Source organism: Passer domesticus, chromosome 19 (genome assembly GCF_036417665.1).
Source record: "Passer domesticus isolate bPasDom1 chromosome 19, bPasDom1.hap1, whole genome shotgun sequence".
NCBI classification, from domain to species: Eukaryota; Metazoa; Chordata; class Aves; order Passeriformes; family Passeridae; genus Passer; species Passer domesticus.
This window is the reverse complement of record NC_087492.1, coordinates 577506-598830: the sequence shown is the minus strand read 5'-3', so window position 1 is coordinate 598830 and position 21325 is coordinate 577506. Positions and strand designations below refer to the sequence as shown.

At 46.7% G+C, this 21325-nt stretch overlaps 1 protein-coding gene across 3 annotated transcripts in view; it reads left to right on the top strand.

Annotated features, from left to right (window-relative positions):
- The first annotated feature begins 924 nt into the window (after window positions 1–924).
- NLK (nemo like kinase) overlaps window positions 925–21325 on the top strand; it is a 38082-nt gene continuing 17681 nt past the window's right edge. For 2 of the 3 annotated variants that reach the window (XM_064394568.1, XM_064394570.1), the window contains exon 1: window positions 925–1840. In XM_064394568.1, coding sequence (XP_064250638.1) covers window positions 1383–1840 — 458 coding nt within the window. In that variant the 5' untranslated portion in view covers window positions 925–1382. The remainder of the gene's footprint in view (window positions 1841–21325) is intronic. The other variant, XM_064394569.1, reaches the window with a different exon arrangement.

The window sequence follows — 21325 nt, the reverse complement described above, 5'->3', positions numbered from 1 at the left end:
GGCTGCGATTGGGCGAAAAGCGGGCCCCGGGGGCGGGACTTGGCTCAGGAGCAGCGCCCATTGGCCGGCGGCCCGCGGTGAGTGGCAGGGAGGTGAGGGAGGCGGGGCCGCCCGGGGTGAGGGTTGTGTGAGGTGAGGGAATCTCGCGGGGTCTCGGCGGCTCCGGGCGCGGCGGCGCGCGCTGATTGGCCGGCGGGGGTCACGGGGGCGGGGCCGCGCCGCGGTGGAGGTGGGGGGGGGGGGGTGCTCTGCACGGCCGCGCGCGGTGGGCGGGGCGCGGCGGGCGCCGCGCGCTGATTGGTCGGGGGCGGCTCTCGCGCAGCCCAGCGGGCCGGGCGCGATTGGCTGCGGGCGGCGTCGGGCGCGCGCCCCGCAGGGGGGGGGGAGCGCGTGCCCGCGGCGCGGCGCGGGGCGGCGGGACCAGGTGAGAGCGGGGCCGGGCCGGGCCGGGCCGGGCCGGGCGGGCGGGGCACCCGGGGCCGCCCCCACAGACCCTCCCGCCGCCCGCGCCGCGCGCCCCCTGCCCTCCACCCCCGGCCCGACCCCCCCGGCCCGGCCGGCCCCGCCCCGCCGCGGGTCGCGCTGTCAGGGGGCCGCTGCGCGCTGCCCCGCGCCCCCTCCCCGGCCCCGCGCCGCCCCGTCATTCATTCGCCACTTTTCCCCCTCCTCCGCACCCCCCCCCAACCGCGATCCCCGTCCTGCCCCGGCCCTTCCCTTCCTCTTTCTGTGTTTATCCTCCCTCAGCCCCCTCGCCCCCCTCTCCTCGCCCTGCGCCCCCCCCTTCACTTTCTCTGCGTCCTTGTGTGTGTTTCAGGCCTTCAAGGAAAAGTTGCAAAGTCCCGAGTTGTTGCTGCTGTGAGGGAGCAGGTGCCTGGAAGGAGGGAGCAGGTGTCTGGAAGGAGGGAGCGATGTAGGAGGTGCCCGGGCTCAGGGAGGTTCGGGGGACACATGGAGAGGGTGTGGGAATGGCAGGGCTAGGCTGGCCGGCCCTCGCGGCGTGTTCAGGGCAGAGGCTCCGAGCCCTCCCTCCGGAGGGAAGGGGGATTGATCACGGTGTTTAATTTTTATAACAAGAAAAGCGACAAAAATAACCAAAAGTGAAGGAAAAAACCCACCCCAGCCCCACCCCAGCTGCCCAAGGATGGAGTTGGAGTAGCCAAGCCCGGCTGGATGCTGGGGAAGGGGTTGGCGCCCGCACACATGAAGAGACTCCCCGAGTTGTTTGGCTTCGCGAGGAGATAAGGCCAGTGGAGCTCCATGTTTTTAAAGGTGGGCCGTGTATGATGAAACCCAACTTCTTTTAAAGTGTAGCAGATTTAATTTTTATGGCCAAATGACAGCTTGACCCAGTTGTTATCCAATCAAAGGGCATTTTTTTTTGAATGTCTCTTTGTGGCACAACAGCCAACGCAAAAATGATGGCGGCTTACAATGGCGGTACGTCTGCGGCAGCAGCAGGTCACCACCACCACCATCACCACCACCTTCCTCACCTCCCTCCTCCTCACCTCCATCACCACCACCATGCTCAGCACCACCTGCACGCCGGCTCGGCGGCCGCGGTGCACCCCGTGCAGCAGCATGCCTCCTCGGCCGCCGCGGCCGCCGCAGCCGCGGCCGCCGCCGCCGCGATGTTGAACCCCGGGCAGCAGCAGCCGTACTTCCCATCCCCGGCCCCGGGCCAGGCCCCCGGACCGGCTGCAGCAGCCCCAGCTCAGGTACAGGCTGCAGCAGCTGCTGCGGTCAAAGCGCACCATCATCAGCACTCACAACATCCACAGCAGCAACTGGACATTGAGCCGGACAGACCCATCGGATACGGAGCCTTTGGTGTTGTCTGGTGAGTAGAGACAAGAGTGAACCGATGCCTCCTTGTCATTCTTTACCTGGTCATAACCCATCCTTGTTTTTGTCATTTGAATCAGAATACCAGAGAGTTTTTTTGCTGGTTCTTCTCCGTTCTTAGAAAGTTGCTTCGCTTGTTTGCGTTGGCAGAACGAGGTTCCCAGTGGTGAGGAGCCACCTCTGACTAACAGCCCACCCTGCCGTTCTCTTCTGAGACAATGCAGCTTGTTTGTGCCCTTTCTGTGCCTTTAATTAGAGCGTGCAGCTAAGCCGTGCTTCCTAAAATTTCAGGTTAACAAATGAGCATTAGAATATTCATTTTGACCCGGCTTAAGAGTCAGAAATGAAAAGCGTATGAAAATGTCTTCCTTGTGCAGTCACCTGTCAAGATCTTTGTCTCGCGGCGGTTTGACCTGCGGTAGTGCTGTGTGCTACCTAAAACAGCACAGCTGAACTTTGCTCCCCTCTCAAAAATGGAAATGGGATTTCCTGCCTCGCTGTAGCTCTGCCTCCGGCCCTTTTATCCCCCAGCCGCGTTTCAGAGGAGTCTGTCAGCCGAGTGGAATCTCTCCTAATGCATTTTGTGACTACCTTAGAGCCATGTATGTAATTAGTGCCCTTCAGGAGCACCGACACAAAGGTGGCAGCAGTGTATATATATAAATATATATATTTGTATATAAATGTTTGTCAGCGTGCCCTGCTCTGGGAAGCACGAAGGCTGGCAGGGGGTTGTTCTGGAGAGCAGGCGTGTTGCAGTGCACTTCCTGCAGCACGAATGCAAAGTTTGCAGCGTGCAGCTGTGCGCGGTGTCCCAGCCCCCTGCAGCGCTCCCAGCCCAGCCTCTGGGGTGCCCCAGGAGTTTTGCTTTAGGCACTGGCCAGCTGCAGCTCCAGTGAGAGGAGTGGCTGGGTCACCAGTGCACGGAGGCAGAGGGCTCAGCAGGGCAGGCCTCAGGAGAGCAAAACCCCTTCTGCCTGCAGCCCAGCCTGGCAGGTTGGCCACGCGTCACCAGCCCGGTGCTGGTAGCAAAATGGTGCTTCCTGAGAGGCCAAGGGAGCTGCAGCAGCGAGGTGCAGGTCAGTGCTGTGCTTGCTCTCGAGTGCCTGCCCTCAGAGCTGGGCAGTTAATTTAAACGCTGAGTTCTCCCAGTCGGAGGGGAGCTGTTGTGCAGTCAGCACTGCCGTGCTCTGGCTGTGGTACAGCATTCAAAAGTGGGTGTAAAAGAATGAAAACTGACAAGGAATCTGCTGTAAAAAATTATCTGAAGGTATTTCCATCGGTTTCTATATTTTTTAAAGTATGGCGTTTTATAACTTAATTTGTTAGAGTCTTTGCTTAAATTTATGTCGTTATGTAAGATCAGCCCTTTTTACCGGTGTTTTGTTTGCCTGTGCATTTCCCAGGTCTTCATTTTCCCAGTTCTGCTCGCCAAAAAGCAGGGTGCAGAGAGAGATCTGCTTCCACAATATTCAGTAGAATGAAAGGTCACGCTTGCATATTTAAATATAATATCATTAAGAGTGCTGGGGGCAGAAGGGAGGTGTAGAGGAAGGCTCTGACTGCCATCAGGTAGGAAAGACAGTGCCAGAAGCATCCTCCCATCCCGAGCCCTGGGTGCACACCTGCAGCCAGACCTGCCCCGGGGGACTGTGCCTGCAGAGCTGCAGCTACAGCTTGGCTTGGAGGTAACAGCAGCTTGGGAAAGAGAAAACAACAAAGGGGGAGGGGGTTAGCTAAAAGCAGAAGCTGGGAGCTGGGATCCCTCCGGCAGAGCCGGGGTGCACTGGCCGACGGTGTCATTGGTGGCAGTGAGTTCCTCTTTGCTCACGTGTGTTTGATTTCAGTGGGCACTGCTCAGCTTTCGGCATTTCATCTTAACTTCTGCTGGTGAGTGCAGGCTCAATTTAGGAGTCTGTAAGCAGTAATTCAACTGAATTTTAGTTTCATTCAAAATGTGCAAGAATGCCCACGTAATTGAATTTTAGCTATGTGAGATAAAGTAAACTCTGACCTGAGTATTTATAGTTTGAGGTGACTTGGGCACGAGCAACGTGCACTTGGGTTCAGGCATGACACGGGATTCACAAAGCCTGAGTGACTTTGGAAGGACGATTCATTGTTTCTCAGTATCTTGTCTGGGCATTATTTGTGCTAATAGGTAACTGAAAAGTTTTTATCAGTGCTTCTGAGGGAAATGGATGTTATTCCATCGACAGTTGGGGTATTTGCACAAGACTTCCGTCTGCTCTGATGTGTCACTGCTTTGTTTGGGGGGTACAGCTGACCTGCAGCTCAGTTCAGCTCACCAGACGAGCGTGTGGAGTTGCACTTCCCGTTAGCTCACCCGGAGAGATTTTCTCTTGGCAGTTGAATTAGCATTTGTCATTAGTTCATTTGTCTGCTACTCGGTGATGTTTCGGGGTGGCTAATGTGCTGCTGGAGTTTTTCACTCGTGAAGAGCCAGAGCCTGGTGCTTCAGCACTTTGGTTATTAACCCCTGCGGGTGCAGCTGCCCTGGTGTCTGTGCACACAGCCACGTCCTCGCTCAGCTGGGCACCACTGCGGGGGAAATCAGCTGTCCCTGGCACAGCATCTGCTCTGCCTGCTGCCCTGGCACGGGGAAGGTGTTGCTGAGCAGGGGCAGGTGTGCAGGGACTTTCCCCAGGTCCTGCAGGTTTGTTTCCCCACACTCTGGCTTGGTGAATTGCTGCAAACCCAGTCATGTTCCTCATTTGCCAAAACCAGAGTGATTTGCTCTTGGAGTGTTCCCTGCTCTCATGTTCCTGAAGTGCTGAAAAAATCCAGATTTTAGTGTCAGCGACAAGCTCTGTCTGTGCCCTGTGGTTCAGACTGAGTAGGACTGAGTTTTGGAAGTCTTGTGTCTGCTCCAAGAATGAGGAGCTGTCCTTTGGAGAAGTGCTCCCAGTTTTGCTGGGGAGACATGCTGCTGCCATCTGGTGGGATTCCTAAAAAAATAATAATAATGATAATTAAAAAAATGTATCAATTGAACCTGCCAAGGCTGGTAGGTTTGAAAGGAGGGGTGAAGCCTCAGTCCCTGTGCAAGAGGTGCTGGTGCTGTTTCCATGCAGGGTTCCTGAGCCACTGAAGAGGCTCTGCAGCTGCAGGAGGGACATAGGGAATAATGACTCTTGCTGCTGGTTCAAGGTGGTACACTGCTGCTGAAACGTGGAAATGTCCTGTTGGCTGGGGTATATCTACTCCAGTGGGATAGGAGTGTAAGGTGTGCGGGAATTCCACTTGTCTTCCTTGTGTCTCTTAATTTTGAAAAGTTACTGTCGTTCATCAGAAACTGTGGAACCAAGCAATCTCTCTTAATAATGTCAAATCCATGTTAAAATGCATCTCTGTGGGAAAGCTGTTACAAGTGACAATAGAAGAAAGTATTTGAATTAATATTTTTTAAATTCCTGATTTACCCCATTTGAAATTGTGTGTGTGGGTTAATGTACTTGAATCTAATCCTTTTTCTTCAGGAGGTCACATGGCAGTACAGTGTTCCAAACAGTTTGGCTGTTGGTGTTGAGACAGGACATCATGTTCAGGCTGTCATAACTTTGAGGGCAGAAATAATTTAGCCTTAATCTACTGTTCTTTCCTGGCCTGCAAAGGCCTGAAAATGCCAAAGTCATTGCTCCATAAACTCCAAAAGAATATTGCATACAATGGATTGTTGCTTGGACCCTGGAACTATTTTAAGAGGGTTTTATCCCAGCACTGATACTAAGCACAGCAGCAGGAAAGACGTTTCCAGGATAAACTGATAATCTCCCTTTCCTTTAAAGGAATGTGTCCTGTTGAGCAAGGATGCAGTGGGGATAATGGGTTTGGGACAAAATTGCCAGAATGTATATTAAGGAAAAAAAGGTGTTATGGGTTCAGAGAAGTCTGAGAAGTGGCAGAAGAAGTTCCCCTTCTGCTATCTGATATTGCTGAAAACCACAATGATGTTTGGCATAGTTAATACTACTAAGGATGCCTAGGCTGGTAAGCAAGTTTAGCAAAAGCTGAACTACAGACTTTTCCTTTGTGAAATTCTTTAGGACTTTTGGTGGGAGAGGTTTTTTCTGACGTTAAAGCTGTCTGTATCATCTTTTTCCAGTCCCTCAAACCTCACTTGCTAGCAGAAGACAGTACTGGACCACAGGAAGTGCTCTGTTAATTAGCAGGTGTTCCGTGGTTTGCTTTGACCTGTGTCATGTAACCGTGTGGGGCTGGGGTGCAGCAGGAGGGCTGGGGTGGCAGCCCTGGCCCCAGGGCGTTCCAGCCCGTGGCACCGTGCCCAGGCACGAGCAGGGGCACAGAGGGGCTCTTGGCACTCTTGGTCTCCCCTCATCACCTCCCCCAGCTCTGTGGGGCCGGGCTTAGACCACGAGTTTTGCACTCTTTGTGTTCTGCTTGGGTGGGTTCTGCTGTTGTCTGATGCACACAGACACTGATTTCATAGGAAGGAGGCAGAGTCATTTTCATGCACTTATTGGAGGGAACCAGGAGGATGCCTAAGGCAAAGGAGGCAGCACTGGCAATGGGCATGGAGTGGAGTGGAGATTTCACATTCACCATCACAATGCAAGGAGCTGCAGGTCCCTTGGATCCCTGTGTCAGTATTTTTATAGGATTGCTTTATCTAAATTGGATTCTGACCTTATTTGTGAAGAAATGTAGTAGAACAATGACCTTAATCAGGTTTTTCTGTATGGGAAATTTTGCAAAGCTTTATATATTTGAGTGGTTGGGGCTTTTTTTCAAATTTCCTGAAAAGAAAAATTCTGTTAACATTTAAATGACTGTTTCCCAAATGGAGTGAATTAAATGAAATGGATATAATAACTCCTTGCATTCAAATTAGACGTTGGGATTAGGTGAAATTCTATCCAAGTAATATACGAGTTGTTCATTATTGTCTTGTAACATGATGCAAGAAAGAAGGAATGTGAATAACATTTTTTTTTCTCAAAGTTGGGCAAGGACCATTTGGGATAAATTAGTTCACTGTAAATTATGCCAAGGTCAGCGTTTCAGAGGTCACTTGAAATGCAAGTTGCTTTGCAGCACCTGCAGACCTTGATGTTGTTTGTATCCACGCAGGACTGGATGCTGATAATCCAGTTAGATCCTGGTAGCATTCAGTGTTTTTTCTTTTTTCCTCTGAATTCTGCAAATGTTACAGCTTGTGACTGGATCTGCAGTTTAATATTGATTTTCCAGAAGACGTATTTCAGATGTTCTTTTCCCTCTCCCCCCGACTCTTTCATCTCTTTTTAAGAGGATATTTAAGTTGTTGAATTCCCTCGTGCAAAACAGAGCTGTTGGTGTTTTGGGGGGTGAAGGTGTGAGGGTGCAGCCCAAAGTGTGGGATCCCCAGAGCAGGAGATAAAGGCTGTGCAAGGATCTGGGGGGAGGCTGCTGGATGTGCCTGGGCTGCTTCATTTCTCAGGGAACAATGGGATAGAAAGAATAGCTTAGGGCAGGTGAAGTGGAGGAAGCCTTGGGGATATGTTTGTTTTTTGATTACTTGTAATGGTTGTATCTGGGTCTCATGTATCTTTAATCCTCTGGAAAGTTCTGCCTCCTGGTCTGGAGTGGGTAATGTGCAGCTGTTCTTGTGAGAAAAGCTGGCTCAGAGGTGTGTCGAGTTTGCTTAAGTGGAATTTGTGTTCATTAATATAATTGGCGATGTTTTTTTAAAAGGTATGTTAAAAATCCACAAAGAGTTTTAAGCGCTAGAAAATCTCACAGTAGATGCTGTAAGTTTTGGTTTATTGGTAGTCAGAGTAACTACTGCACCTGTTTTGTAAAAGTAGACCCCTGAGTAAGGTGGGAGATGCTTAAATCAAAGTGGCAGATGGCAGGCAGCACAAACATGTATGAAAAGGATAGAGACTTCTGGGATCAATGCTTTCTTTATTGATGATTGCATTTGTTTATAATCAGCAGTAACAGGGAAAAAGTGGATGGGATGGGCACTGAATGGGTGGTAGCTACAGGTGGTACAAACCATAGTCATCACCTGTCTAAGAGGGGTTGTAAAAGCAAATGTTGCAGCAGTATTTTTTTTAAATAACATAAGTAATATATTTTATTTAATTTTTATTTCTCCCACTGTCTTTTCTGACTTTTTCATCACTTCTGCCCATTTTTCTTATTTTCTGCCATTGTCTGTGGTACTTGATATGAAGTGCAGCTTACCAACAGCATGCTTAAATGAAAACAGTAGTGTTTGGAGACAAGGGGTAAATAGTAGAAAATAAATAACATTTCCCTGTGGAAATCACTGGAGCTCCATCCACAGTGCATTGCAGGAGGAACCTGGAAAAGAGCAAAGTCATCTCCTCTCCAGAAACACGTGGCCTTCCTTAGCGTGTCCTGTGGGCACATGGAGGGCTGCAGCCTGTGGGTGCACCCTGTGTGAGCACTGGGATTCCAGCTGTGCATCACAGACCTGGGGCTCATTTGGGAATCCCCAGCTTGCCCATGGTCACAAACGCCTGAAGTCACTGAGGTGCTGATGCTTGTAAGGTTCAGCTTTGTGTTGTAGTCTGCTGAGAGCCTCGATCAATGAAGCTGTCAGCTCAGCTCTCCGGGTTCACAGCTCCCTAGTTTTGCTACAAATTGCCTGGGGGGTTTCAGTAATTGTGGAAAAATGCCAGTCGCGTTCAGGTGAGCTCAGTGTGTGAAGTGAGTGCTGCTCAGGCTGGTGTGGGACAGGAGGGCTGCAGGGGAGGACAGCCAGGTGCCAAAATGCTGCTTGAAATGCACCAGAGCAATACACCAAACCTACCAGAATAATCTGGACTTCATTTCAGTATTGAAAGCTGCATCATCTTTTCTTATGCAATCGTGGTGGATAAATGAAGGCAGACTTACACCAGCCTTGATATGAAACAACTTCCATGGCTACAGCTCTGGAACATGGCCATGTACAGTCTTTAAAAGTGCTTAGTAAGAATTTGAGCTTTAATCTTGAGGGCTGTGGCAGAATCAGTGTGTCCTGGTAGTATCATTCTTTAATTTCCTGATGTGGTGTTTTTCTATAAAGGCTTGGAAGCATTTGTGCGTGAGTAGAATTTTTATGCTCTTTATGCTGTTGGATATAACATCAGAATGGTTATAGAAGAATCATTGTGTAAAATACATATTCTCTTATTTCTTCAATGTTCTTAGAACATTATATGATGGTACTTATGTGTAATTCGAAAAAAGAAAAGGTTATTCAGAGCATTCTGTTCAAAAACTCTTACAGGAAATTTTGTGGAAAAGAGAAATATACTGGGAACTGTAGTAATCCTTGGACTTTAGAGGAGGATTTTCTTTCCTCCCTTCTCTTTTATATGAAAATACATTTTAATAGTTGCAGAAAAAAAATTGCTCACCAGAGAAGTGGTGTTGAGTTTCCTTGTCGTTTTGGAGTGGTGAATCCTGTAATCCTGTGTGCTCCTGGTTCAGAGCAGTTTGTCTCCATCATCCGGGTACCACCAGGCGGTGCTCTCAGGGTTTTCCAGCCTCGGGTGCCAGGGTAGAGCCTTTGCTCAGTGGGACCAGTGAAGCTGGGGATGGTTTGAGCTGGTGGCCAAGTACTCATGCAGGGTTTGAGCTAGTTTATTGTGCTTTTTCTGAAGAGCGGCTGGCTGTGCCCTCTCCCTTGGCTGCGTGTGTGGAGTTGGCTAGTGCAGGTAATGCACTTTATTGTTGGATATAAATTCATGTACCTATGAAGGGTGTTTGTCTGGAACAGCAGCCCTTACTGCAGGAAGGCAGGAGCAGCTCAGCGAGGAGCAGTGTTCCTCCTGTGCACGGCTGCTGGGGTGTGTGCGGGCACTCTGGGGCTGGGCAGCTGGCACGAGCTCTGGGCCAGGGGACTGCCTTTCGCTGAGAACCATGCCCTTCAGCCTTAGCTGTTTTGGTTCCTAATGGGTTAAGGTGTACTACAGGAAATACAGAAAAAGTTCTCTCCCAGTCCATTCTGAGGCCCTTGATTGATGTAGGGCACTCCTGTCTGGAGTGGAGCTGCAGGTCACTGGCTTCTGAGCACAAGTGTGTCTCTGCCTTTTAACTGGGGGCCTGCTTGGCTTCCTCCTGCCTTCGTTTTTAAAGGCCCTTGGCAGCCCATGTGAGACTATTTGAAAGCCTCAATTAGAGCTTTTTCCCCCCAGAGATTGCATAGTGACAGGACAAAAGCATTGTTTAAAGGCTGTTCTCATCTTGCAGTATAACTTCTCTTTGGATGTTTCTGTAAGTTCTGCTTGGCTCGTTCAGAGCAGTCTTTGGAAGGAGGATTTCTTTTCAGGACAAGGAAGAGAAGGCATTATTATTTCTGGGCTGCTTGCCATCCATCTTTCTTAATTGTATCAATTCCTAGGCTAGCGTTTTTGGTAAAATGAAGAAAAGAATTTCCTGCGCCTCTCAGTGCTTTCTGGCTCCCCCGTGTTGTCCCTGGTGTGTTTGAAGTCGAGACCAGACCTCCTTGATGTGGATTTGTAGCTGGGTGTGATGATGAAGCAGAATGGCTGTTTTTGTCGTTGTTCTGGCCCGAGGAAGGGCTGTGGATCAGGCAGGTTCACAGCTCCTCACGTGAGCACACACCAAGGTCACACGTGGGCTGTGTGCTGGGGTGTCCCAGCGCCAGGGGGGCAGCTCAGGCCTGCTCTCAGCTCCTTAACAGAAACAGGATAAAGACAGTCAAAACAACGCAGGGGGAATTGAGATACTATTTCTGGTTTTGAGCAGAAGTCGGGAGTCTCCCGCTCAATTCGCATTTTTCAAGTCACAGCTCGTATCTCAGTCTCAAGGACAGATAGGAATGGACCCAGAAATGAAGATCTGCCAATAGTTTTGTCAGCTATCTTTGGGCATGTGTCTTCTAAGTCATTGTTCTCAGAGTTGCTGTTGTTAACATGATGTACAGTAAAGACCAGTGGGCTTTGGTGCTTTTTGTTTTCCTGTGGTTCAGCATATGGAAATGAAAAAAAACCCCAACTACCAAACACAGAGCCAACCAAGGCTAGTATAAAAATAATACCCAGCTTTTAAAGTGAAATGGCAGTGAGTAATGATTAGCATCTACTTTATTCTTGTGTCTAAATTCAAATTGTTGGGGGCAGAAGCTCCCACATAATAATTGCTGTTAATTTAAAGGGACTGTGGTCTGCATCATTAGTGCCCTGTCCAGTGCTGCTTCACCAGTGAATATTCACATGATGAGCTGGAATAAAAGGATGTGAAATTAAGATCTGCTAGAACCCTCTTCAGGTTTAAATCTAAAAGGCATTGAAAGCTGCCATTTATGATTTGGCAGAGAAAGAATTTTATCTTTTCCTTGTGGATCCGGGCTGTGTGTGGAGAGGGGAGCGTCTGTCTGTGCTGGGGAATCCTTCTGTGTCAGTGACTAAAGCAAGACCAGCCCAGATCCTGCACTCTGCCAGTCTTTGTGCACCACTGTTCTAAAAGAGAATGTCCTACAGCCACTCTGAGACGCAAAAATGTATTTTAAAAAACCTGTTTTACCATGGATCACTTGATTTAATTGAAGACAGTAAGAGTTCTACCTAAGAGCTTAACTAGAAGCAGATTTTAATTATGAAGTGGAAAGTACATTTGATTTGGTTTTTCAATTATTATAGATACCTCAAGGTATCAGAGTGCTTTTCTGAGCATATTTGCTCATTGATTGCACTTGAAAAGTCAGGATCAAGAGCGTGCACCGTGCTTTTGCCAGCAGGGCATTCACATCCTCACCCAAGGCTGTGAGCTGTGCTGAGCTTCCCTTCTGCCCCTGCTGAAGAAACAAAGCATGTGTGTTCTTTAGGTTTGGATTGCTTATTGTTTTCTGAAGCTGTTGAGGAAAAGTAGGTGAATGTTGACAGAATCAGGACCAGCTTTGACCTACTTGTGCTTTTTTTCTGATCTCTGTCTTGGGCATGTCACCTTATAATTTTTAAGCTACTGTTTACTCATGTGAAACCTCATCTAAAACATTGAGAACTGACAGGTGTTTGGTAATTTGAATATTAAATGTATATATCATCACTCCCACAGTTGTTCCCAAGGAGATTTTTGTCACTTACCAAATGACCCAGTAAAGGGAATTCTTCTGTAATAATTTTATTTCATCCTGAACTATTGTTTAAATTTTGAGTTTGAAGTATTTTAGAGTCATTAATTTCATTCCCCTGGAATTGCACCCATGGTAGTGATTCCATCTGTTATCACAGGGTTTTTGACAGACTCAGAATAGAGAAACATATATTAGGATTTTCCTGTCAGTTCATGGAGATCACTGGAAGCTAAATACAGCTGTGAAAGGAGGAGGTCAGAAGGGAGTCCTGCAGGGCAGACCTTGGTGTTTCTGTGGATGGAGATGTGAAACCAAACCAACTGCATTGTAGCACAGTTAATTTGGTTTATAACAATTCAGGCTGGTTTTCTTCTAGTGGGAAGAGGGAGAGACACACTTTCCTTGAAGATCTTGTAATATTTTAAACAGTTCTGTAAGATGACATTTTGTGGGTGAGTTTTAGAAGGGGGAAGAGGCTGAGGATCACTGGAGCTGTGCTGCCTCCAGCACCTGGTACAGGTCACCTGGCCCTGGCACCAAGACATGAACAGGGTTGGCTGGCTTACCTGAAAATGTAGATTTTGCAAATTTTACAGTATTTCAGACATTTGAACAGTAGCCAAACGACCTCTCACAGAAATTCATCAGTTACATGTTCTGCTGTTGCAGACACGGGAGAATTTTGAGCAGCCTCGTCCCACTCTCAGCAGGCTGTTCACTCAGAGGTGCTGTTCACCTCTCCACTTCAGCATGTCACTCCAGTGTCTCCGGATTTCTGAAATTGCCTTTTGAATCTATTGAAAAGGAGTGGTTATGGCTCCAGTGTAATTGAGACTGTCAAGGAAATAGGTGGAATTTTTACAGCACCTTGAGACTTGATGGTATGTGACAGAGGATCATTCACTTCACTGGCCCATGGTAATGGGAGACTGGTGTGTCTTTAAACGCCCTGGCAATAAATAGAAGACTGATTTTTACTTTTTTTTTTCCTTCTTTTTTGCAAGGCTATGGGTCTTTCTTAAATCTTCATTAACGTGTAATAAAATATAAAGCACTTCTTTCATGTTCCAAAAATATCCCATCTGAGACATCTTCTAGGCTTTTGGATGGTAGAGGTTAGGAATTTATTTATTTCACACTTGTGTTTTGACATGTCCCTTCTGTTCCTACAGTAATTCAGAGGAGGAATGACTGGGCAGGGTTGAGCACATAGAAATCTTTACACAGAAAAAAAATTGCAGCAGTTTGCAATAATTTACATGAGTAAAATGTGCAGAGGAAGCCTTAGAAAAGCTGATGTGAAATGCCTTGTGTACAGCTACAAGGACACAGCTGTTGCTGTGGCTGGGCCTTTACCACCATTGTCAGACAGCCTGAGGGTGATCCTGAGCTCTGGAAGAGCTGCACAGCTCGTGTCAGATGTGCTGCTCCTGTGGCTCTCAGCTCTTGCTGTGGTTTGTTCAGCAGCAGAGCAATTGAGATGTCTCTGCTCAGTGTTTACTTTGGCCCTTGTGAGGTGTTGGGCTTGGGAATTACAGCATCTTACAGGCTTGGCGTGTATTTAAAATAGTATTTTAACGTATTCTGGGTTTCAATTCTGTGTTCTGTATTACTGTAGAATACAGAATTCCTTTGAATGAGGAACAGGCGGAGTAAGTTGAAACTTGAAAGGTCAATAAATAAGATTTGGCTCTTCCCGCTAAAACCTTGATGAATGTTCATCTATTTATCATCACTGCAGAATTTGGGGAGATGAATATAAATGGCAGTAATTCATAAAATTAAGAGGTACCCTCAGCCTCATACATATATACCTATTTATTTGTGTATTTCTATACAAATACATCAAAGTCCTGAGGCTTAATCCTTAACCAACAGGTACAAATATCTCCCTGGTGGAAGCAGGGAACACTGCAGTGTAATTACTTTGAAGTACCGAGTTTCAAATATTTGTTGTGCACTTTGGTTTGAATCCTCTTCTGATTTTCTGCTATGCCAGGAAGCAGCCAAACACAGGCGGGAAAGGAATGGCTGAAGTAGGACAGGCTTCCCTGGAAGTGTTGAGGCGTGGGTTGGGATGAGGTGCCCAGCTGTGTGAGGTGAGGGGGTGATGAGCAGGAAGGAGCTGAGGCACCTTTCCTTTGGTTTGTTCTCCTGGTGTGCACAGTGCAGGGAGGGAGGAGCAGGGCTGCGGCTGCAGCAGAGCTGCTGGGTGGTTGCTGCAGGAGGCCAGGCAGCACTCGGGCTATGGCCAGAGACCTGATTAACCTACTTTGCTCTGGAGGTGCAGAAATACTCCAGGAGCTGTGCCAAGGCCTGCAGGCTTCTTGGACGTGGAGAGGAAGGTTTCTCATCTGGGTTTTCCTTGGTTGGCTGGTGGGAATGGGAATAGAGGTCAGTGAACTGGGGCAGGAATGTGCATGTTGGAGTGGTATAAGCTTTAAAAATAAAGAAGAACTGTAAAAACACATGAATCTTTATGTGTTTATTTGGCATGTCATTTATTTGTGAGCATCACATCCAGAGCTATGTCATTGGCTGAAAAAAAAAGAATTAAAAATAAAATTAAAAATGTATCTGAATAAATGTCTTGTGTGGTGTAGTAATTCATTGTAGCTGTGGTTCATGTAGGCAGTTGAGAAGTGAATAAAAAGGTCTGAAGCATAGTGAGAAAATTTTGTGTAAATGGAGAAATAAATTTGATTTGGAAAGCAGTTTCAATTTTAAGCTTCCATGAAGGAAGACAAATTAAACATTTTTAAAGATATTAGCCATAACAGTATCCCTTTAATTTTCACTCCTTTCTTTTAAGTAAGATACTCTGAATCACTTTTTGTTCAAGGAGACAGATTTCTTGCAGTAATCAGTTTTGCTTTTAGCTCTGATTTGTAAAGAATAAGTGATAATGGCACACATGCTGGAGGGTGTGATTAGAAGCAACGTTAAAAGGCTTTTTTAGGACATCATGGTTGGAAAAGGAGCTCTGGAGAGGTCTGCATTTAGCAGGAGGGAGTGAAGCACACCTTTGAAGTCACTTAACCCTTTCCCGTAAAATACCTGTAAGTGGAAATGAAATCTGGATGTTTTCTTCAGGCTCATGTGAAAGTTCTACATGAAATCTGTTAGCTTGCATTCAGTCAGTTCTTCCCCTGAACAGATCCCATACCACTAGAAAGACCAGCTCCTGGGATATGTGTTAGAAAGACTTGCCTATTTGGAGTAACTTACAGGTTTTCTTGAAGTGCCTTTGGGTATTTTTTGATTACTTTACAGTATTCCATGGAGAATGTTGAGAAAACTTAATGAAATGCTGAGAATGCACACTGGTCGTCAATTAATTAAATTGTCTTTTTGTGTAATCTTCTTAAGTAACTTATTTTCTGTTCAGTGCTTTTCCAACAAACAAAAATTGTTGTTCATATGCAGATTCCTGAATGCAAAACCTACTTTACTTGCCAAAATATTTAGCAGTTGGACTATATTTTTTAGGTCCCAGGTGTCTAAAAGTACAAGAAGCTGTTACTTGTGTCAGTGAACACCTTCACCCAGCTTTTATCAATCCATATCAGCCTGCCCATGGCTTCTTGTCAGGCCATCAGGTGTGTCAGTGACTCCTGCAGCTGATCCCCAGGGATGGCTGAAACAGGGAGCTGTGTGACTTGGCTCAAAGTTACATCCAAGTGAAATCCAAGTTTTGCTCAGTAGTATCTCCTTAGCTATCTTTTTGCAGTTTGCTTTCATATAATATCTCTGAAAGATTTTTTTTTTCTTTTAACCCACTGTAAATATTTCATTTTAGGATCTTTGAAGTATTGCCAGCTGGAGGCTGCTACAGAGCAATAGTGACCTGAAAATCAACAGCACATCCAGTGCTTAAATAGCTTGAAAAATAACAGCTGTTCTTTTTGATAATGTCTTTTAACAATGAAACCTTATTTTTTCCATGCTTGTGTGCTAAAAATTCTGCTGTCACTAACAACTCTGCCTCAGTGTTTCAGACTCTTCTGTGGTGCAGCTACTGGGACTTTTTGTAGGCAATGATTTACTGCAAGTTTTAGAATGTTTTTTAAGTCCCCAAACTGCTGATGTGAGTAGGTGGCCACATGTGTCAGTGTTTATGGCTCATGGGCCCTGCTGGGTTCCTCAGGGTGAGCAGGTATTTAAGGTAGCTCACAGGTGGGATAACAGGGAATGGTGTGGTTTAACAGGGATGGAGTGATTTAACAGGGAATGGTGTGGTTTAACAGGGAATGGTGTGGTTTAACAGGGATGGAGTGATTTAACAGGGAATGGTGTGGTTCAGCAGGGAATGGTGTGGTTCAGCAGGGAATGGTGTGGTTCAGCAGGGAATGGTGTGGTTCAACAGGGAATGGTGTGGTTCAGCAGGGAATGGTGTGGTTTAACAGGGAATGGTGTGGTTCAGCAGGGAATGGTGTGGTTCAACAGGGAATGGTGTGGTTCAACAGGGAATGGTGTGGTTCAGCAGGGAATGGTGTGGTTTAACAGGGATGGAGTGATTTAACAGGGAATGGTGTGGTTCAGCAGGGAATGGTGTGGTTTCACGGGGAATGGTGTGGTTCCACAGGGAATGGTGTGGTTCCACAGGGAATGGTGTGGTTCCACAGGGAATGGTGTGGTTTAACACGGAATGGTGTGGTTTAACAGGGAATGATGTGGTTTAACAGGGAATGGTGTGCTTCAGCAGGGAATGGTGTGGTTTAACGGGGAATGGTGTGGTTCAGCAGGGAATGGTGTGGTTCCTCTCTGAGCTGTGTCTCTGGCTGGTGGGTGGGTGCAGGATCCTCCTCTGGTCAGTGCTGTTCCTCACTCCATGGAGTCATCCCGGGATTCCGTGTGCTTCCCTGACTTGTGCTCCTCCTTCAGGCTCCCTGCTGCTGTGCCTGTCAGGGCTCCTGATTTCCAGTTTTGTTGCTCCTTCGTGGGGACAGGCCTCGTGCTGTAAGTTCAGAGCAGCCTTCCAGAGAGCTCTGGTCATGGCAGTAAAGTGAAGAGGACTGAGCACTGCTCTGCTGTAATATTTTCCTCCTTTTCCTAATGAATCTGTGGGTGGCTTTGCCTTAAAAAATTATAGCTGAAATGACTATGAATATCTCCTTTAAACGAGATTGTATCAGCTTTTGCATCTTTGAGACAATGTATGTACAGCCAGAGGGTAAAACCCATTATAATGCCATGCTAATTGCATGAGTGTGTGTGCTAAAACTCTCTTGTTGTGAGAAATCCAACCAAAACAAAACCCTGCTCCTGATGATCCCTCTCCCACCAGTGCTGGAGGGGAGCTCAGGTCACCCTGCTGGCAGGACAGGGGGCACAGTGGGCTGTGACACACAGCTCAGCCCCTGGCTGCACACACAGGATGAAAAGACTCATTAAATTAGAAAATTGGGGTCCTCAGATCAGGAATCTGCTGGTTCTCTGCATTCACTGCTGGGGTGAGGCACCTCTCGAGAAACAGTTCATGTGTTACCCAAGAGCCCTCAAAAAGAGATTAATCCCACCTCTCCCTCTCCTTCTTCACTTGGCAGAGCAGTGTGACTGACCGAGATCCTCTCTGACATATGCCTGGGCTGCCATTGTTCCTGAACAAGCGTCTGTCTGTCCTGCCTTTGTCTGGGCTGTTCCCTGCTCCCTGTCACCGTGCCAGCACAGCTGTTTGGGGCCAGCCCGAGCTGCAGCAGCCCTGCCTGGGGCAGGAACCCCAGCTTTGGGCTGGAAAACTGACTTTCAGGCCACCAAAGTTAGACAGAACCATTTAGCGTTTGAATAATTTACCTTCTGTTAGGAATTGTCCCGGAGCTTCAGAACGCTTTGTTTGTGTGTGTTGGAGAACACCGGCGGGTCAGGAATGGTGTGGGCTGCAGTCTGTGGTGGAGAAAACACTGCTCTCAGCAGGCAAGGTCACTGCAGAGCCTGCAACAACACCTTTGGCCTGTGTCCCTGGTGTTTGAATCTTCAGAGTGTAGATTGCTAAAGCAGCTGCTTTGTGTAAAAACTCAGCCTGTATGGATGCATTGCCTTCTTTTCCTTCAGTAAGACATCTGTTGCTAAATCCACATATATATATTAGTTTGTTTTCTTAAGGATTTCACACTTATGTCCTTATTTTCCTCAGCTCTCCCCTCTCCTACCCAACAGTCGGTGAAATGTTGTGGATCAGTTTTTGTCACATTCTGGTGGGGCTCAGTGCCTGGCAATGACTTTGCAGAGAACAGAGCCTGGTCTCATGCCCTGTGCCTGTGTGCAAATTTTATGTACTCAATCAAGCATTTCCCAGATAAGAGATCTGATAAGTGCACAGCCTCTCCCTGCCCTTCCACTTCAGTCTTGGGAATCTTGTGGGTTTGGGAGCTTTTCTGAGGGATTTTTAATACCATCCCATGCTCAAGTATATTTTGAAATATGCCAAGATGTGATTGATTGCGATACCTTGTGCTGAAAAAGTGGCATATTGGGATCACATGCCCTTGGGTATGAGCTGTGCTGTTTGTTTTAAAGTGGTACATCAAACATGCCTGGGTGAGCAGCTGAAATGCTTGTGGGACCAGGTCACTTACATAGCTCAGAGTAAGGCTTGCTGGAAAAGCCTGTGTGATTGAGAGTCAAGCAACTGAGGAAAAAAGTTCACTGACTAATAAGAAAAACTTGCAGAGTAATCCTATTAAATTCCCTCCCTTCTGGTAAGTCCTGATGTAAATTTATAGATATTCTCTATAAATGTGAAGGAAGGTTTGTTTCCGTGATAGAACAAACTCCACCAGCAGTTTCCCACACCACCCCAAGAACATTCTTTCATTATCTTGCTCCTGTGTAATAATTGCACGGAGCAGTCACAAACTTGTTTTTCTACCAGTTGAAACTACAGAACAATGTGTATGCCTTGACCTGGATTCAGGGAGAGAAAAAGTCACTGTTGGCATAGACTCCACCTTGAAAATTTGCCATCAGCATGGCAGAGAGTTGCTAAAGGCTTATAATGCGTAATTGAAACGGCTGAATGCCTGCAAGGATTCTTTGAGATAAGGATTGTCTTTGAAAACATTTTAACTAGAGGTCTGGATTGTGTCATTAATCTCTTCTGTAGTCCTATTACTTTTTAAAATTGTATTATTTCTGGTGTGATTAGCTTGCAAAGTAAATAGAAGGTGGAGGTTTTGTAAAGTATCTTTTTTCTTTATGTGTTTTATGTCAGACTATTTTAAAAGCTTTTTGTGTAGTTCTTAAATATAGCAAGACGTACATATATTATATATAATCAGCAGAACAAAAGGGTTTCTGATGGCAGGAGAGTGGCCCTGCTGCACAGGGCACCCAGTGCAGTTCCCGTTCCTGTGCTGGCCCCGGGGCTGCTCTCCTGCTGTGGTGGTGATCTGCTCCCCAAAAGGCCCTGGCCCTTTGCCCCAGCTGTGTGCTGTCCCCCCAGGGATGGGGTTTGATGGCTGCTCTCACAGGGTTCAGTGCTGGATGTCCCAGCTCAGGTTGCTGTTCCAGTGTTGCTCCTGAAGGCATGGTTAGAGCTGAGCCACCTGCCTTGACACAGGATTCAAGAACTTATTTTTTGCCCCATACCTATATATAAATTTTTGCTAAGTTATTTTTGGTTTGAATCTTGGTGTGTGATGTCTTTATCCCCAGCTGCAGTTGGTGCTTAGTAAGTGCACCCTTTGAGGCTTCAGTAGTGCCTTGTGATGGATGGCTCCTGCCTGCTGGGCCCTTTGCTGCGGGATTCACCCGAGCTGCAATGTCCTCACAAAGCAGGGCAGGCAATTCAAGTGTGTTCTTCTGAGAGCAGCAGTAAGTAAAGCTGCCTTTCTAGCTGTTCTCTCAATTAGCTCCTAGGAGATTTTCCTGCTTTTCTAGTTTCTCCTGGGGATATGTGACCTGATAGCATATTGCTATAAATAATTATTTTACTAGTATCAAAGTAGGTACTGTACACAAACACAAAGCAACATTTTCAGCATCTTTTTTTGGATGCTGTAAATACCAGGTTTTCAGACAGGCTGTTTCCTTTCTTCCTTTCTTGTTCCTGTTCTTTGGAATGCAGGCCTGACAGTTCTGATCTTCAGAACATGGATTGTTAGTTTTGTGCTGCCCCTTGAAGTGAAATTGCTGGTGAGTAGTGCAGAGCTCCCAGCCCAAGGCAGGGAGGCAGGCTGGCATTGCTGCTGCTGTGGGGGAAAGAGCAGAGGAATTGCTTTCCAGATGGATACTGCAGGGGATCATCACATTTTGTAAAAGTGAGTTATTTAAAAGAAAATAGAAGCTGGTCATAAATGCAAACGCCACAGCAACCCCACTGAACTCCTTTCTCTATGAGAGACTAGGAAAAGAGTGTTCACCCAAACCCATGGTTATTGTGTGGAGACATTTGGAAGGGCAGAGCAGCCACGCCAGGCCTGGCACTGCAGAGGTGAACTTCAGCAGCTCTGCACGTGTTCAGCTCTCTCTGGTTTTTAAAAGGGTCCCACAGCTAGTAAAAATCAGCATCAGTAGATCTATGGTAGCTATCAAATAAGTCTTAGTTTTGTTATTTAATTAAAGAATCCCTCTTTATCAAAGCTTTCCCCAGTGAGGCTGCACAACAGCTCTGTCCATGGAGGGGAGGCTGGGACCCTGATGGTCCTGGGAAGTAAAAAGTGCCCACAGCTTCCTCCAGTGAGGCTCAGCAGCAGCAGAATCCCAAACCAGGGAATCTGGGCTCAAAACGTTTGATTCTGCCTCCAGTCAGCAAGACAAAGATGGGCATCTGTTCATATTTTCAGGGGTAAAGGATTTTCAGGTGCTCAGCAACTGCTTTCCTATATATATAATCTCTCCTAAGATAATGTTTATTCTAAAATGTTTTCCTTTCAAAATTTTTAACAAATTAATTAGGAAGGGACTTAGACAAAGGTCGGGCTCAATATCAATAGGAAAAAAGTTATGCAGATTGTATTACTGTTCATGTGTAATTAACATTGATATGAGAACTTCAGTTAAGGCAACTGGAACCTGCTTCATGGCTCACCTCAGGCCAGTGTGGACTTACTCAACGTCCCTAAATTTAGTTTCCATCTGAACTGATTTTGGTGAAAGCTGACTGCTGCAGAAAACAAGTGGATCCAAAGTCATCAAAAATCCCATTTTGATACCTTTTTGCTGCGACCTCCACTTCAAATGTTCTAGTTCCATATTTTAACATTTCCCTCAGTTTGGGCAGTGGGAGAGGAGTACTTCTGGTCTCATAAAATAATTTATGAAGTTTCAGACTTTGCCTGGAAATGTTTTGGGTTACTATTCTAAAACTGAATTCTCTTATTCTAGTTTAATATTTTATTGGAAGTTGGGAATGACCATTTTAATCTAGAATTAAATTAAAAGGACACCTTTTGAGGTCATCTG